We start from the raw sequence: 19,311 nt of genomic DNA, 5'->3' as shown, positions 1-19,311 counted from the left end.
TCAGCGCGCTTTTTATTAAGTGATTAAAACAGAAAGTATAAAGAGCAAAAAAAAAAAAGGGAGTGCAGAAAGGAAAGTTTCCGCTTAAGCTAAGAGGAAAAGGAACACAAAGAAAAAGTAAGAGAAAATACTGCCAGACCCATTTGTGGGTTGCATAGGGACCCCAGGGGCCAGCGACTTTATTCATCAGGGGGCGAAATAAAAGGTAAAATGGGAGCGGAAAAAAAGGAAAAGGCAAGGGCAAAACCAACAATAACCTCTTAGGAGAACAAGAGTTATGTCAAAATTTTTGCATAAAATATTCAAGCACATTCCAAGAGGTAAGCTTCAATAGTTTCCATTCGTTTTCTCTGAGTGCTAGAATACGTGCGTCTCGTATATAATATTTAATTTGGATTTAAGTGTGTGTTATTTAAATGCTAAAGCTCTTGGAAGACCCAAGATTATGTTTACTTTGATGTAGCAAGTGTAGAAGTTCGACAGGAAGAAATCTAGTTCATTTTGTGGGTGCCTTTGAAATCAATTGAGATTAAGATTCTAATTCCGATTCTGATTCTGATTCCGATTTGCCATTTCCAATTTGCAGGCTAAGAGATTCCGTTCTCAAAGAATTACTCCGCACAAAGGACCGTGTAAATTGCAATCTCGCCACACACACACATATATACGGGACACTCGGATACATGGGCCCACCTTGGACAATGTGTTTGTGGTCTGACCCATCCCATTCCCATTCCCATCCCCATCCTCTTCCTATTGAGCTCCTTCGGCGTTCCCCCCCACCCTACAGGACGAAAAGTGTTTGATTACAGTTTTGGTTTTTCGGTTTTCGGTTTTCGGTTACGGCCTTTCAATTTTGGCTTTGACTTTGGCCTTAAGTTGACTCGAGATGTAAGTGGTTTGCTCAACTTCAACGCCTTACCCGCACCCCCGCCCCACCACCACGACTGTCTATCGTCCTTTGGCTCTTGTCAGCTGCCTCGCCTGCAGTAGGTCGGTGACGGGGATGTGGATGTGGATGTAGATGCGAATGGAACTGAAATCAATAAGTGTGTGTGACATTTGTGTCACATTTATGTCGGAATTTTGTGGCATTAATGTGCTTCGGTTTATGGCCCTTGCCATAGTTCGTGTTCCTGTTCCTGTTGTCGCCTGTTGTCGCCAGTGTGTGCGTGTGCTGGCCTCCCATAATGTCAGTATTTATTACAACAGCTCGACGGAATAGAGCATTGTTAATGGCCCCCAGAAAAGGGGCGACAGATAGAGACATTCTCATCTGTCGACGGACTCTGATTTCCTGCCAACACATGAAGACATAAAAACTTTCGGTAAATCATTGCCGGGCAATGGTCACTGAATGCGATTATGGGTTGCTCTTGTCTGTGAATAAATATGTACGACAAGATGGAAATAATGATGAGTGAGAGCTAGTCGGCCAAGAGTGGGACTGGAATGGAAGAATGGAATATGAGTATTTCTGCGTACAAATGGCTGAACCATCCAAGCCCTGTGGCATGTGCTCTGCTCCGTTCCCCAGTCAGCACTTTCATTATTGGTTAGTGCAATCGTTTTATGGCTAACTTTACGCCTTGAGGTATGCGGAAAATACTTACAAGTAATTGAACGCTTTCGAATTGCCATCGGCCAACACGCTGGAGTCGTGGGCACCTGGGACTATGCTCCACAGTCCATGGTCCATGGCGCTGCCTGACTCTGCCTTTGGCTTGCTTCGATTGGCTTTGCCTGCTGGCGGCATTCGACTTTCCATACCAGCCATTCACTTTAATCGTTGTCAATGTCTGCGCCAACAGTTGGGATAATCCCGTAAATATTTATGCGCAGTTTGGCCCCAAAAATGGATTGTGGGCGGCTGCGTTGGAGCGGCAGCAGCTGATGACATAACAAAGGCATAAATGGTTTTACTGTTAACTCAACTCGAAAACTGGTCTAGGGCAATCCCCGACAATCGATAACTGTCAAGAATGCCCATGAAAGAGCGAGAGAGGAGCCCAGAGCGAAGAGCGCAGTGGGGCTGGGATAAGTCTTCACTGAATTTAATGCTGATGTTGTGCTAACTTATTTGTAATCTTTGCTGCAGAGCACTTGAGCACTTGCTGGTGTTGTACAACGAGCTTGGAAACTAGCTCCTAATCGCTGCAGACCAGATCAGATCAGATCTGAATGAGGGCCTTAGCTCATTCATAGATGGCTGCAGTTGGTCTTAGATTTGTGGAGCAAGACCTGGGTGTACCGCTCACTGCAAGGAAGTTCAAGGAATCGTAGAATACGAATACCCCATCCAGACACTCATCATTTGGCACAAGAGACGGGACGCGCTGCTGACCGTCATTCCAGGGAACAGGCTGTGGGAGCAACAGCTTCCAGGCTCTCGGCTCCAGGGTCCAGACTGCCAGACTGCCTGTCTGCATTCCCTCTCTTGCCACCTGAGCGCATGTACATGTGCGGCTGGCCATACGGCATTTGCGGACATTCTGTGTGGCCTTCTGGATTGCTGGATTGCTGGATTGTGTCCACTGTCTGGCATTCTGGCATAAAAAATAATGAAAAGTTGCATTTGTCCATGAAATGCTGAGTGGTGATGAGTTGGGTGATGAGTGGGGCAAGGGGTAGAGTAACTCTTTAATGGAACATGAAAGCGATACACATGTTTGGCAATTAGACCTCGCCGCACACAGGACACACAGGGAGGGACCTCACCCATGGCATGGGCATGGGCCTGGGCCTGGGCCTGGGCATGTGCAGCAGACCTGTTCCAGCAGGCACTTATGCCTGTCAATAACTTCATTTCCGTTACAACGTGATTTAATTAACGATTACCCGTATGCCTGTGCCTGTGCCTCCTCCTGCGGTTCCTCCCGCTTCTCCTTCTCATGTGCGTGCTCTGGCCCTGACTTCGCCTGGTGTTTTTTTTTTTTGTGTAACAATTAAGTGAGTTTCCTTGTCGGCCCTTTTTCCTTCGCCCTCTCTCTCTCTCTCTTTGTAGACTCTGACCCTGCTTGTGTGCGTGCTTTGAACGTAACCGCATTATAATTGCAGGACGTGGCTGGTCAAGGCCCCATTTAGGTCTTGATCTACGCCCACAGCCACACGCCCCCGTCCACAGATTGGTCAGCTCGTTTGAGAGTGATCAGCCAACAAAATATGCTCTGCAATCCATTTGCCGCTCTGCTGCTCTCTGAATGCCAGACACACACATATTTTGCCACTCTGAACTTGCAAAGTTCGGCAAATCCTTTTGCCGTGTCCGCAGCCCTGTAATAACAGCCTCATTGGCAGTAATCATAGGCGTATTATGGAGCATAAACATCGTGGCGGTAGCGCTGGCTGGGGCGCAGTGTAGGGTGCGCCAGTCCGTGAGGTAATCATTAATGCATTCAATGTGGTGGCTGCTGTGGCTGCTGTGGCTGCAGTGGCTATCTCGGTGAAGCGCTGCTTATGCGCCCTTAATGGGGGCTATTTTGCCACTGACCAGATTGCAACAAATACAGCTATAATATAGGGGTATTGTAGCCCGCAAAGTGTTCCCTCTCAGCTCAAAAGAAATATAATTGCAGTTTTAATGGTTTTTTGTATAATTCTTTTGGTTTTTATTTTCTTTATACATATTTTAACTTCACAAAAAAAATATTTGTTTTCATTTAATTAAGTTTTGTCCGTAGTATTTTTTGGTTCATGCAGTTTGCATTTAAACAATTTTTTTTTGGTTTTCGTTTTTCTTTTTTTTAGTTTTGAAACATTTAGTTTGTTTGTTTTTTATTGCATGGAAAGTTTTTTGTTTGTTCGTTTTGTTTGGTTTTCTCATTTAAAATTTACACCAAAAAGATCAGCTATGTTTACAACTAGTACATACATATGTTGGGTATATATGTATGTGCATATACTCGTAATTATCAATTTTCAATTTTCAATTTGTAATTGTGTTTATAACGTGTTTATTTTTAACGCAATTGTTTCGCTTCGCTCCTGGTCAAACTCAGTGAAAGTCTCTCTGGCCTGACTCTAGCATCGGCTTCCACTGGTTAGGTTCTTTGAAGATTACCTTGGGCAGCGAACGAAGACTCTTGCACCGATCAATTCATAAATATTAAATTCTCATTTTGGTTTGACTCTCGTTTGCTAAAAACGTTTTGCTCTTGCTTTTGCTCGTTTGATAACAATTCGGATTTTGATATACTTCTCTCCTCGCACTGGGCTCGGCGTCGGTCTCGGTGTCTGTCCATAGTTTCTGGAGCTGAGCAGCACTCTGGCCCCACTCTTGGACAAGGCAGAGCTGTGGGGTTGAAATGTTCGTTTATCGCTAATTTTAAATTTTTTCTTAGGCCTATGCTATTGTATGACATGTACTTTCTCTGTTTTTGTTTTTTTAATACAATATACATACATACATACACATACATATATGTAGATGTAGATGTAGATATAGATATAGATGTAAATGTACAAACACAGTTTTTACAGCAACAACTGAAAATTCAAGTATTTTCTCTAAAACGAGATTTGTTGGTTTTTGTTTGGTTTTGTATTTTTTGTATTTGGTACACACATACATGTTATTCCTCTACGTTTTCGTTTATTTCCCATTTCAATGACTTTCTTGGCTTTGTTCAATACTTAATTTGGTTTAGTAAAATTTGATTTTAACAGCTTATAAATTAGGAAAAAAAGACACACGCGCCCTCCGAGGAGCTTTTCTCTATACAATAACGTTTACATATTTCTTTCTATCTCTTTTACAATTCATCTAATTCAAGTTTCTTGGTTTACACTTTTAAGGCTTAGGCCTGGAAAATACTTGCAACTTGGTTGGCAATCCTCCAATTGTTTCTCTCATTATTTTTTATTTATTTCTTCTTTTGTTTGCCATTTTTCTTTTCAATTTTTTTTTGTGGTTGTTGAAAATTTGACACATTATTTTTTGTTTTGAAGTAGATTTTGAATTTAAGATTTTATTGCTAATTCACACATAGACTAACGCAGAAAAAGATTGAGAGCTAGGTAGATAGAGAGATATCGAGAGAGAGTGAAAAAGAGAGAGAACTGTGTTGAGAGAGACTGATTTTGCCATCAACTGAGAATTGTGGGCATGTGTCTCAGGAACACAAGATCTCAAGATTGGTGGCCTTGAGCTTGAAATCGAAATTGGGCTGGGCTTAGACGGGGCTTCGTTCTGGGGTGGGTACGGATTTTGAACGTGGTTACTGGGTACTGGGTACGTGGGTGAGTATCGTATTGCGTATAGGTTTCATTTTGTCGGGTTCTATATTGTCGTGGATGGCGGGGATCAGATCAGATCGGATCCCGCTATTAGCTTACATATATGTATGTACATATGTAGTAGGAAACCAATGGTTGAAGGACATTATTTGAATAACCATGGGAGTGTTTTTTTCAGTGAGAGACCAGGATTCCAATTTGGGTTTGGGTTGAGTTTGCTATTACAGGTTGCTAAAGGTTTGCTTAAGACTCCATTGATAACATTTATCTAAAAATAATATCATTTTTCGTACATACATGTGTACAGTACACATATCCCATTATGATATTGAACGCTTTGATTTCGACAGCAACATTTATTGTTAAAGAGCTTTTCGCTTTTTTGTTGTTTTTGTTGTTGTTGTATTTTGGACATTGTTTATTGTTTTACAATTTGTATTCCGGTTGGTTTTTCATTTCTTAAGGTCTTTGTTCAATTTAGTTTTAGTTTTAGTTTGGAAAGCTTTCGAGGTGTTTCAGCTAAGGTACAATTTTGCTACAGGTTTTTTATCTACGTGGAATAGAGTTCATCGGTGTCTGTTCCGGTTCTGTGTCTGTGTCTGGATCAGTTTCAGTTTAAGTTGCTGTTTAGTTTACTCCTGGAAGACTACAGCTAAGTACACAGCTATATGTATTGTAAATATAGGGGGTTTTAAAATGCAACAATTACTTTGAGTTTAGATTTAATATAGAGAAGGATCCCTTAGTAGGTTTAACTGCGAACTGCAAGCAAATGAAAAACCCTTTCCATTTCCACACTATATTGTACATATACTCGTACTATATGCTCGTACGTACATTGAGACTTAATTTCAAATACTTTTCCTCTTCTATTTCTAATAGTTTCCTTCTTTTTCGTTTGTTTGTTGTTGCTCTTGTGTGTGTTTGTGTTACTTAAATCTAGCTACAAAAAATTACACTTACACACCAATTCACTTGATAAATACTCGTTCGTATTGTATGTATGCATACACGTCTACATGGATATATGGATATCGGCTAATGCTACTCCTTTTTGGTTGTAGTTTTAGTTGCTGTTTGCCTTATGCACTGCTGCATTGTTACTTTACATCGCTGTTGTGGTCCAATTTCTGATTCAAAGATTTGTTTTTATTTGATTTGCTTTCAGCTTCGAATACTCTCTCTCACACACACACACACACACATCGACTCACGCATGGCTATACAGACTGGAACCTATACACAAAGATTTATGCAGACAAATGCATGTACATATGTATTTCTTTTAGTATATGTATACTGACAAGCTAGAAGACATTATTCATTCATTCATCATCGCCATCCATCCCCTAATCTGATCCCTCTAATTTGGTAATGGAAATACGTACATACCCACTATGCAAAGACAACAACCAAATGGAATAAATTCAACAATATGCTCGAGGGAACACTGTGTCCTCCTCCTCTAGGGGGTTTTTTGTTTTTGTTATCGTTATTTTGATTTAGACAGCACAAAGTTCACATTTACATTTTCTTTTTTGTATTGTATTTTAAGTAGAAAGTCAAAATGGTTTCAATTAAGTTTCAATTATGTCGAAATTCATTTATATATATATTTTCTCTTTGCTAGTTCCTGTGTTTTTCTTTTGTTTTCTCCTTCGTATAAATATAGTTTATCTGTCATTCAATTTTCTCAATATACTTTCTTCGTCTTTTAATCATTAAGATTAAGATTTTAGTTTTAGTTTTAGTTTTCATTGTATAAAGCTTTCGTTTGGTATGCCATAGACATGTACATCGATCAATTTTCAATGGGTAAATTCTTGGGAAAGGGTTGGGGTAGGGGAGTACTTACATGCTGAACATGGGTTAAAACATTTGCCTTGCCTTTTCTTCAAAAGTTGAACGAAACTGCTTGTGCCTGGGGCCATCAGATGGTCAAGCAGCGCAGCAGCACCAACTGCTTGCATGACGGTTATGGGTTTGGGGGAGGGGCGGCTAACCCATTAAATGCCACCGTGCTAATTATGCAGCCAATTGAGTTTGCTCATAGCTGTTGTTGTTGTTATTGTTGTTGTTGTTGTTGTTCTGACTGGACCGGCGATGTTGCAGTTGCAGTTATGGTTGCTGCTGCATAAATACATCCACACTCTAGACCATAATTGCATATTTATGGACATTGGGTAGTAGCTATGTATATTTATTTTTTTTCTGTATTTTTTTTGTGTAGTTTTCTGTCTTTATATTTGTCAGAATCGCGTTGCATTTTCTCGTTGCGCGTTTCATTTTGTTTTTATGCAAATTTCTGCTTGTATGCGTATGCGTGGTTGATTATGGGTGTATATGAGTGCGTGTGTACATGGCCAGCAGCAATAAGCAGTAAGAGAAATAGAGGAAGAGAAAGAGAAAGAAAGAGAGAGAAAGAGAAATAAAGCAGATATTTTAATTGCCATAAACGAATTTCAATTCCCATGCGTTTATATCCTTGTTTTTTTTGTCTTTGCTTGTCTGTATCTCTGAATCTGTGTGTGTGTGTGTGTGTATGTGTGTTTTTTTGTTGTGTCCAATGTGGCATAATGAAAACAACAACAACCAAAAGCAATTCAAGCAATAACAGTTAGCAACAAAAAAAAGTTAACGCTTAGCAAACTTTGCCCATTCGCATCGTCAATGTGCTTGCTCTTCGAAAAGAGTTGGCACACACACACACAGAAACACACATCCATACAATATTTGTTAATAATACATAGAGAGTGGAGTAGTATATTGTGATGACAGGCGTAACATCCAATAAAACTTGCCCAATACAGAAGAATACAGAAGAAGAAAGTTGGCTAAAATACGAACAAAGGCGGATCTACCTATGTATGTATAGGCAACACATATTATTTCTTCCCAAAGAGTTTCATTTCACATAACTTTAATCATTTTACGAGTATCCACATATGTACGGGAACGTATGTATGTAGGTATGTATCTCCTCCTGTTTCGAGTTGAGCGAAATTCTATTTAATTTGCATTTCAATGACAGCGATTTTTTCTGCTCTGCTGTCAAACGACGACCCGAGCCGACATTTTATTTGCTGAAAGTGTCCTCCTCTGTTCTGTTCATTTAATCTGCATACTCGTTTCATTCAATAAGCAATAATAATATTACCACACACTTTTTCACAATTCTGTGCGCTTTTTTGTATCGTGCGTGGGTTTTCCGATTAATTTCCATTTGACATTGAAAAGTGTGCTATGCTGAAATATAATTAAAGAATATCACATCACTTTTATTCGTGGAATTTCTTCTTTGAAGCGTGAATATTGTTGCATTTCGACAGCAGAAAAGAGCACCAACTACATACATATATGAGGCAAAGTTGAATTAATTTTGTCACGATTGGTTCTCAGGTTCTTCCTACGCACCCACACCCACACTCACACATCTACATCCACATCCACATCCACACCCACACTCCCAACTGCCACTCCCATTCATATAAGTTTGAGTCTGCTTACGCTTAAAATAGTTGTACGTAGATTCTTGAGCAATAAAATCTCTTGCCTCGAGTTTTACTCACTCTTCCTTAGAGTTTTGTATATTATATTATTAGACATATATTATATAGTATTCTTCTTCTTCTTCTGGTTCCATCACAGCTAACGTCAATTTTGTAACTCTAGGACATCTAACAACATTTATGTACATGAGAATATTATTTGGTGTACAGAAAAAATAAAACAAAACATAACCAAATAAAAAGTTTACAAATTTTCCTTTTTTTTTCTTTGAAAATAAATTTATTTGAGTTTTTTCTGTTATGCAATTCATCAACCTATATATTATATATATGTATAATTTTCATGGATATATCTATATTAAAGACTATAACACATTTGACAGTTTGCAACATCGATTAATGTACAATACATACATACACAGAGAGAATAACGAACTCTGAAAACTTAATTTAGCTAATTACACAAAAAAAAAACAATTAAATATATAAGTATGTAAATACAATTAAATAGATAAAAAAAAAAAAGAAAAACAAATTTAGCTTAAAACAAAAACACACATACATACACACAAATATACATTCGTATGCATAAAATATATAGGTACGTAGTACGTACATACGTATATATATTGTAAGTATATTGACGAGTATGTTTTTGGTATATGTATATTATTAATTATGTATATCTAGAAACGAACAACAACAACAACTCGACCGACTCAAAAGGTTAACTGAGAAATGTCGCAGAGAGAGCGTTTGGCATTGGGACTCAGGGATCGTCGTGGATACGGATACTCACTGCACACAGATTAGCAGGAGACACCCTGTTTGGCCACCGTGTACCAAGTGCTGACCGTCACCAGCGATGGGGAGTCCGGTGTGTGCGGCAGCTGCTGCTCCTCTCCCTCAGCCTCTCCCTCTTCCGGCCCACCCACAATCACGTTCAATGGGGGCAAAGGCAGCTGAGCTACCTCTGCCCCTCCTCCGGCTGCCACTCCTGCCGCTCTTGGCTGGACACGGGCTGGACTTCGAGTGTACTCTGTGCCTTCCTTTTGCTGCTGCTGACGTTGTCGGGATTTTCTTTTGCTCTTTTTTGACACAAACTGCTGCGGCACCTGCAGCTGCAACTGCGATTGTGGCTGCGGTTGTAACTGCGACTGCGACTGCGACTGCGGATGGTGGAAGTGCATGGGCTGCGGTGTGTGCAGGTCGCGACCCACCTGCGGCCCCACCTGCGGGCAGCGGAACCGAATGGCCTGCTCGTTAGCCACGTTCAGCTCCGGCCATCGTGCCTGTTGATGCTGTTGGCGCTGATGCTGGTGTTGCCTCGTTTTTTGGTGATTTGGCTGGCGCTTCCTGCTCTTGCTGCGCTTGCGCGACTTGGACGTGGACTTGGAATGCGATCGGCATTGGCGCATTGGACGCTGCAGGACTTCCCATTGTGGACGTTGGCAGTGCCGGCAAATGGCCGTGCGACTTATGCCGTCTTCATCTTCATCATCATCATCATCATCATCATCATCATCATCAACATCATCGTCGTCGCTCTTGTCATACTCCTCATCATCGTATTCATCTTCCTCTTCGTGGTGGTGGTGGTGCTGGTGGTGTTGGTGGTGGTGGTGATGTTGTTGCTGGTGGTGCATGTTGCAGTTCATCGTGCTGGCCGTTGCTGTGGCTGATGTTGTTGTGGTTGTGGTGCTGCTGCTACTGCCACCGTCCATGTCAATGATGTGGCAGCCTATGACTGCCGCTTGGTGTCTAGTGCTATGTTGTTGTTTTTGCTGTTGCTTGTTCTTCGTCTTGTGGTTTGACTTACGTTTCTCTGGCTCCTGTCGCTGCTGCTGCTGCTGGCTGCGACTGCGTCGCGGCCTTCGCACCGTGTACTCATCGCCCTTGTCGGTCGGATATGGTCAGAATGATGTATCGAACACGGACATGGATCTGGAAATGGCATCATCGTTGCGACAGGCCTCCAGGAACTCCTCAAGCGTCACAACACCATCGCGATTGATATCCATTTTCTGTGGAATAGAAGGGGGGATTTCAAGTGTGAAACGATATGCTAGTATCGCTACAGATACATATCTGTACACTTAGGACTACGAGTATGCAATGACAGTTTGGCGGATGGACTGTGTGAATGATTTCCATCATTAATTTGGCTCTCTCCAAACATCATTTAAGTACAAGCAGTGCCGCGTGCGAATTTGCTCTGCTCAATTTATTTCGAATGCCATCCTTAAGCCCAACGGGCAACACGACCGCTAATGACAATGCGTGACTGGCAAGCCAAGTCGCAAGCCTCCCACTCCCCCACTCACCACGCTCAATCTGGCTGGGTGTTCTGTGTTCTGTTCTGTTCTGTTCTGTTCTGTGCTCTGGCCAGCAAATTGAAATAGACAATTTTCGGCATTTGCATAATGCAAAGTAAATAAGTTTCATGTTCGTGCACTCGTCCAGACACAAATTCAAATTGTATAATTAGCATAAATAATGGTTGGGAATTGTTTCAGATTTTGCCTGAAGGACAGAGCAAGAGCCAGAGGCAGGATGCTTACCTGAAAGATTTGCTCCACCTTGCCCTTGATCTTCTCCTCCTCGGGACACTCGTCGGGCAGGCGGCCCATCAGCTCGTATATGGCAGTCACAATGTCAGTCATTTCCTCCCTCGTAATGAAGCCATCACCATTGATGTCGTACAGCGAGAAGGTCCAGCGTAGTTTCTCCTCCACCGAGCCGCGCGACAGTATCGAAAGTCCTTGAACAAAGTCCTGTGACAACAACAAATAGAAAAAAGCTCGCTTAAATATACAACTGAAACAGAGAGAACCAAGAGGCGGGGCCCAAGCAGACATGGAGACATGGGACATACAGAATTACAGGTATAAAAGAAATTGAAAATATGTTTTAAGAAATTGCTCGTAAACCGCCGACCATGAGCACGTAGCGTCTGCCATATCAGCCTTGTCATGCCTCATTCCGCCCCAGCCACCCAGCCACCCAACCGCCCATTCCCCTCATCTGTTTTTTTTGCTTCTGCTGCTGCTGCTGCTGTTCCTGCTGCTGAAGTAGACATTTATTTGTATGCTTTTGTATGACAAATGTACCTAGATAAGAACTTGCGGTAGAATGGGCGAAACTTTTTACGACTAGGAGGAGTCTCTGACACCCTTCCCTCTCTGGGACTGTGTACTGTGCACTGGAGGTGTTGAGATATTTCGGGAGGGCCACAGCCACAGCTGACATAGGACTGAGTCTTCTTGAGTTTGCATATACCGAATGGCAAACCGGATGGGAGATGAGGTCTAGAGACCACTGGCAAAACGAGCCAGAATCGCCAGAAGCGCCAGAAGCAAATAGCAGATAGATAGAACTGGTAGCTGGGAGCAGGGATCTGGAGCCAGAGGCATCATTTGTGTCTTGTTCTGGCCATTTGGGCAATTGCGACGTCCAACTAATTTATCAAACTGAAAATGGAATAGAACAAAAAAAACTGGCACGATGTAAGACGAAGTGCAAGAAACTTTCGACCATTCCGACGTAGACAAATGGCAGAGAGTATAAAAGTGGCACAACAAAGTTTCAAAATTGAAAATTCTGGAGGAGCATTAAAGAGAGGAAGGGAAGGAATGTGCGGTGGATGTGGTGTTGAGTGATTAAGCGGATTTTGAGAATTTATCTCGGCTTGACCAGCAGTTTGGACATCAATGATTTTGAGATTGGGGATTATACGAGTATTTAATGTGAGTTGCTGAAATCGGAGGAATGGAACCAACAAAGTTGTTAGAAAAACAACTCCTAAAACTGAGGGACTTAACAAATTAAAGCTGAGATTTTTTAAAATAATAAAAAATACTTAAAAAAATAAATATTACCCATAGACCATTAGATATTTAATTCAATTAAAATGTTTAATAAAAGGTATGACTATAAATATTCTTTGCCATTAAAATATGCTTAAAATATTTTAAATTTACATTATCCGCAAAATCATAAGAATAAGAATAAGAAATTGAATGCCACTTAACATATGGAAAAATGTTATTGCCTGTTTTCGCGACACTTTCCCGAATTTTCTTTGATATAAATTAAATTTTCGTGTTCGTTCAGATTTGTTAGTACTTAAGTGGGCGATAGAGTGTTGGAAAATATGGAGAATAGGTAGGGGAATACCTTTATTGTAATTCACTTCTTATTTTTAAGTTGTGGTGTACCAGCAGCCAGCCGCATCTTTCATTTTGCACTTTCATGTGGCACTTCTTGGTGGTACTCGTAAGTAATGATTTCACCATTCATACGAGTAGATGCCACAACTCCTGCCTTGTGCTCTTACTGCATTCCCCCTGTCTGTTCCCCCCTCTTTATTGTTCTCCTTCTCCTGCGCTTTCGTTGCTCCCCTTTGGTATGACGCCTTCTCAATTGCTTTTATCTCACACACTTGAGCAATTTATCTTTTCTGCCAGCGTAAACAGGTCGCACACACTTTGCCTTCCCTCTTGGCATATTGGCCCAGCCCACAATTTCAATATGGCCATGACAGCTTTGTGTGTGTTTGTTGGCTATGCTCTCATTGTTCTTGTTGTTAGCTACATAGTACTTCTGATGTTGCTGTGTGCTATGTGTGCTATGTGTGCTATGTGTGCTATGTGTGCTGGGTGTGTGCTCTACTCCTGTTGGCAGTTTAATAAACGCGACTGTCATGCAAATCGCGCATAAAACACCTTGCAACAATATGTGAAACTTAATTGAAAAGCGGAAGTCTACTTAGTCCCAGACCGTCACATATAAAACTAGGGGTTTGCCTTTTGCCGGGCCGTTCCTCTGCCCCTTGCCCCTTGCCCGTGCCCCTGCCGCGAGTGGCATGCTTTATATCGAGTACGTGCCGTGTAGTCATTACAATTTTGAGGTCATTATTCAACGGCGAAAAATGGCGAGGCAGGCAAAAAGCCAAAGGCTCACACACAGATAAGATGCCACCATGGGCAAAGGAGGGGACTTTCTTATTTGTGTGTGTGTGTGTCACTGTACATTCTGTTTTCTCTCTCTTTCTGTTTTCCAGTGATGGACTGCGGACGTGATTGTGCTCATTATTTGAAGTACGTGTGCTGGGCAGCGCCTTTTTACTCTCGTTCGTGTCACGATGTTCTCGCTAGGAAGGCTTTCTCTGCTTTCTCTGCTTTCTCTGCTTCGTTTTGTCTCTTCTGGAGCTCTGTCTGGTTCTATTGTTTGACTTGGGTTTTGCGTTTATCTGCCTCGTTTTTTTCGTGGTGTGGCGGTACACACTTGTCGTGTGTCTTCTCTCTGCTGTGGGTATCCAGCTCATGCAGCTCCTCCTGGTCGCTTCTACAGGAATCCCCATGCATGACAAAGTTAGCGTTAAAATCGCCATAATTCATCGTTTCAATGGCATTGTGTGCTTTTTCCAACACCAGAGTCCCGCACCCTGCAACACATTCCCCTCTTGCTGGGGCTGTTTGAAGCCGGAAGTGGAGTTCATGTTCGGACATTGCAGGGGCAGTCAGGACAGTGAATAAAGTGTAGAAAAATTATTTGCAATTTGCATGCGCCCTAGGGGGTACTGGTGCGGGGGGGTAGAGAGGCAGACGACAGTCAAACAATGGGTCGATCAAGTGGGACAGAAAGTGGGAAAGAGAGAGGGTGGGCAGGGCCCTGCTTTTCACAATCTGCAGAAATTTATTCGGCTTTTTTTTTGCTTTGTCTTTGCTGGAATAGAAATGTTGACAATGACAAGCGACAGCAGAGAAACACGCGAATCTAGTGGCAACTATAGCTCTGTCCCATGTGGACTATAAACTATTCTTCCCACCACACACTCTGCAATTTTCAATTTCGAGACATTTTCCTTGATTTTTGATTTTGGCGCATTATTTTTTTTTGAGGTTTTCCTCTTGCTTTGGCTTTGGCTGCTGCCATCCGCAGTGTTGCCCGCCAGCAAGAAAATGAACGAAAAAACTGCCAACAGCAATGAATGGAAAGAAAGGAAATTCGTGCAAAGAAAAGCTGTGGAAAATGCAGCGGATGCTGCCATTAAATGTGTCACATTTTTCGGTGGCAACTAACTTTGGTTTTTGGTTGATGTTTTCTTTTATTTATGATAAATTTTGAAGGCGAGCTTTTTGAACTGCGATTGAATAAGGAGTGGGAGGAAAGTTACAACTCTTTGTTATATGTATATTTAAATTATAAAGTTCCACAATCACAGTTTAGGTACAGTTTAATTCTGCGATATAAAGATATATGTAATGGCTCTTTTGTTTTAAATTTTTATTTACTACATATTGTATTTTTAATGTGCTATCTACTTCTACTGGTACTACTAATTCTTCGTAGTAATTATAATTAATAAAATTACTTGTAATACATACTCGTATGTAAATACATTTTCTTTCTATTATCGTTGATTTAGGGGAAAATAACATGTTTTACTCCTCATTCCTTTTCCACCAACCCGATTCTAATTATTTCTTTTACTTCCTTGAACGTTTAACTATTCGTAAGTTGGTTTTACTACTGCGTTAACTTCATTTTCCTCTCGTTATACATCTCCCCAGACTTCTAATTATACAGCTACCCAAAACTTCTGCCCTCCTTCCCAATAACTCCGACAGTTTTCTGAAGCCGAAAATGTACCGAAAACCCCATACCTCTTTTGCAAAGGAGGCGCCACCGAGAGGTTCGGTTCCGTTTGATGACTTAGAGGGCGAGTAGGCGGCTGTGTGTGAGTGAGTGTCTGGGTCTGGGTCTGGTGTCTCCACCATCTCGAGGAGTCTGGCCCGGTTGTGTGCTGGGGTACTTATTACAACTTTTATGATCCGGCAGTTAATAGAGCGCTCAAACATCTATGTATCTGGGAGAGCAATGGACTTCAGTTGGGGCTTTTTGTTCACTGCCGTTTTGCTGCTGTCACTAATAAACCGTAACTAAATGCGATTACCCGGGACGAGGAGAAGAAGTTGCCATGGCTGTTGCTTTCTTTGCAGCATTTTGCAGCATCATTTGGCGCCACTCTGCCACTCCATGGCGCCTCATCCCCGCCCGCTCATCCTGCACCCATCCAGGGTGGCAGCCAAATCAGCTTCATTTAGAGACGACTCACGATGCCACACACAACTTTTGCTTCGAGTCGACTCCCTCAGCCCAGCGGACTCTCCACACCGAACTCGCCTCAGACTTAGACTCGACTCGACTCGACTCAGCTGTCAGCCATATTTTATACTTAAAATGTCTAAAGTAATTTCATTGTACTTAAGTCCAGTTCTCCTTCTGCTTCTTCGAGTAGGGGATGGTATGGGATGCTGCTTTCCCCCGCTCGGGTGGTGGTGGTGACCTCAAGAATTTCTGTTTGCGCCGCATCATGGTCGGAGGGAGCAGCACCGAGTGAATTAAATTGAATTGTTCAACTCGAAGTACTCGAACTGGACGCATTTGCCTTGCCATTGAGTGGCAGGATTAATTATGGATAACGATGGCACATTCGACTGATAAACTGCAGTGATGACTGCCAGCTGTCGACTCTGCACCCCCGCCCGGACACGGACTTCGACTCGGACTCAGTGTCCGCTCAATTATGTAGTTAGACACAAATTTAGCGCAGCTTTCAGTGTCCCTGAATGAGATATACTATACTGCTGCGAGCACACACATGCACAATGCCATTAGGTTGATATTTGCTTTGTTTTGGTTTGACTCGACTCGATTCGATTTAATTGCAAATGGGCTCCGGCTTCTGCTCTGTAGAAGTAAGTGCCACAATTTGTTTTGTATGTAAGTTGATTTCTAAGACAATTTCTCAATTTCCTTCACTCTGCTCTGCTCTGCTCGCCCCCCCAGTCCAATCTAAATCGCAATTTCGCCCCCGGAACACATGAAAGTCCATTAGTTTGACTCCTCGCAGACCTACCGCAAGGATATTGTGTCTCGGCAGCCACAGACGAGGCATGAGACACGAGGCACAAGGGACGGAAATGAGCTGCTCAAATGTTTCCCATTGCATTCTCTCGTGTCTCTCCTACCCGCTTGCCCTTACTTTGAGAATTTTATATGGCTTAGAGGACATTGTTATTATCAGGTTTAGGTGGTTGGCAGGCTTGTTTGGGGAATTATTTTGCTGCTGCTATTGATATGAACTATCCATCAATAAAGAATTATTTGTACAATAGGATTTTGTCCTTTGCATATTTGTTGCCATCATATTTGTCCCAGCTGTACCAGATCTGTGTGCGTATAGTATTTATAGCTAGAACTCACCTCAAAGCTGACGATACCGCTGCGATCTTGATCCAGTGTATTAAATACATAGTGTGCGTATAGGGTTGGGTTGGCTGTTGTTAAATGTCGTTTCGTTGTTGGATGTCGTCGTAGATTGGATGTTGTTGTGGTTCGTTTAATGAAAAGCAAAAGAAAAATACAGCGTTAAATGTGAGAGTTCTATTCGATGGCTGGCGAGACAAATTAGGTCTCAGCTGAAGCATTTAACTTGATTTGCTTTGGTAACATTATCAAATCAACTCTACACACACACACATTTATTACTATAGAATGCACACACAAGCTACAAGCTACAAGCTACAGGAAGCTATAGAATAAATAGTTCGATAGTTGGGGCCAGCATAAAGATATGAATGGGATCCAGTGTTTTGGGTCAAAACTTTTATGTGGGTCGTCGTCGTCGTCTGCGTCTTGGCAACAAAAACTTTTCGCTTTTCCTTTCAGTTTTGTCAAGCATAAAAGTTTTTCCATGTTTTTCGTTGAATCGTTCCTGTTTATCACAGGAAAAGTCAACATTTTTTGGCAAAAAGTTTCAATGGAAGCTGGCGCTGGCGCTGAGGTTGTGGCTGAGGCTGAGGCTGGGGGCGTTGGGAAAACAGTTCGCAGCTAATTATGCGAGTGTCTCTTGTGGCTGCTGATAAGCTCAGGCACTGCCCCTGCTGTGCCCTGGTGAACATTTGAACATTTTCAATTCCCCTTGCGGCTGCTGCCACAGACAAAAAGTGTTGCCTACTTATGGGGGCTCAACGAGTTCTTCTGCTGGGAGAGCGTTGTCTGACGCTGTTATCTGTCTCTGTCTCTGACTCTTGGTGTGTGCCGAGAGCACTTAGCGCACTGCACTCACTCCAGTGCCCTTCTCCACTCCACGAGGAAGCAGAGTTTTGGAAAAAATTTCTTTATCTGGCCATCACATAATGTTTTGATTATTTCATTCCCACTGCTCTCACTGGCCTGCCCTTGCTGTAATTTTACGATTCGCGTTTATGTTTATGACTCTTGCTGTTTTTTTCGATGCTTTGGATGCTGCTGATGCTGAAGTTTTTGTCGGTTTATGCGCTTGTGATGTTTACACCTCCTTGCCGGGTCAAAGACGTCAGTTCATAAAGTCGCATCAAATTTCATTCAGGACACAAAGGGCAAAAGCAAGAGCAACAGCAAGAAATGCCCTTTTTAGTGCCTTTTAAAAGTGAGAGACTATAAAACGAATACCCGAATAACCCATATCAGAACGCTACTGTGTACCAGTGCTGCAATTCGATAATCCTAAAGGGAGAGTCCCGAAAGTATTCACTGCATGAATGCATGAATAACTGATGACTAACTTTTATCTAACTGTTATCAAATACAGAATATTCTGAATCTATTTGCTGGCATCCTTCAAAAAGTCATTAATTCATTTAATAATTAATATAACCAACTGAATGATTGAATGCCAACCCGTAGCTGATCTTATTGTCTATACCCTTCTCCCATCGAAATCTCATGCCCAACGTCTTGTATACATCCCATTTGAAATGCTTTCAAAGCATACTGGCTGCCTTAAAGCGGCGAAACGTACTGTACTGTGCTTGTGCTGTATATACGAGCAAGCACGGGGGAGTGTATAAATTTATTTGTCAAAATTTATTGTAGCCGTTTGATGCCTAATGTGTTTTTATGACGCATGACGCAGAGTGGCACGCCCACACCACGCACAGAACTCCCAACCAGCGGGTGAGTGGGGAGCGGGAGTGGCTGCAAGGTCAAAGCTCAATGCCAAAAGATGGCATCTGCTCCCAGCCTCGCTCCAAAAGGAAATCATTCTTCCGCCGCTCTCGCGCATTTTGCCATCTTCTTGGTCGCTGGCGCTCGTCGCTCGTCGCTCGTTCGCGAACAAATCAAAAATGACTGCAAATGTGCCATGTAAAAATTGTTATAAAATTTGCGCAGAAATTTGCCAAAAAGAAGCGGAGCGCGAGTCTGGCAAAAAACAAAGCGACAAAGCGCTGGGGAGAGGGATGTAGCCGGAGCCGGAGCTGAAGCTGGAGCTGGGACCAAAAGTGATAAATCACCAACTTTGATGATGCTTTTTTTTGTTGTTTTTTATTTTTTTGCTTCTGTTTTGCCTCTGTTGGGGCTGCCAACTCGTATTAGGATCTGGCAGCGTGTGTGTGTGTGTGTTTGTTGGGGGTGGTGGGCAGAAAGCAGCTTATCAAAATAAAAAATGATTTCATTATTTATTTTTCATCAGATAACGGGCAGACACGATGAAGAATAAGAATAATCAGCGGGGGGT

General features: G+C 42.2%; 1 protein-coding gene across 1 annotated transcript in view; it reads right to left on the bottom strand.

The window, feature by feature from the left end:
• Positions 1-3,583: 3,583 nt before the first annotated feature.
• The window catches only part of LOC111068680, a 91,540-nt gene continuing 75,812 nt past the window's right edge, over positions 3,584-19,311 (bottom strand). Inside the window, exons 6-10 of the mRNA XM_041595457.1 lie at positions 17,016-17,089; positions 11,306-11,518; positions 10,679-10,768; positions 9,544-10,630; positions 3,584-7,540 (exon numbers count right to left, since the gene is read on the bottom strand). Of these exons, the coding sequence (XP_041451391.1) occupies positions 9,554-10,630; positions 10,679-10,768; positions 11,306-11,518; positions 17,016-17,089 (1,454 nt within the window). The 3' untranslated portion in view covers positions 3,584-7,540; positions 9,544-9,553. The remainder of the gene's footprint in view (positions 7,541-9,543; positions 10,631-10,678; positions 10,769-11,305; positions 11,519-17,015; positions 17,090-19,311) is intronic.

This window comes from Drosophila obscura, unplaced genomic scaffold (genome assembly GCF_018151105.1).
Source record: "Drosophila obscura isolate BZ-5 IFL unplaced genomic scaffold, ASM1815110v1 contig_73, whole genome shotgun sequence".
Lineage (NCBI taxonomy): Eukaryota > Metazoa > Arthropoda > Insecta > Diptera > Drosophilidae > Drosophila > Drosophila obscura.
This window is presented reverse-complemented; position numbering and strand designations above follow the sequence as displayed.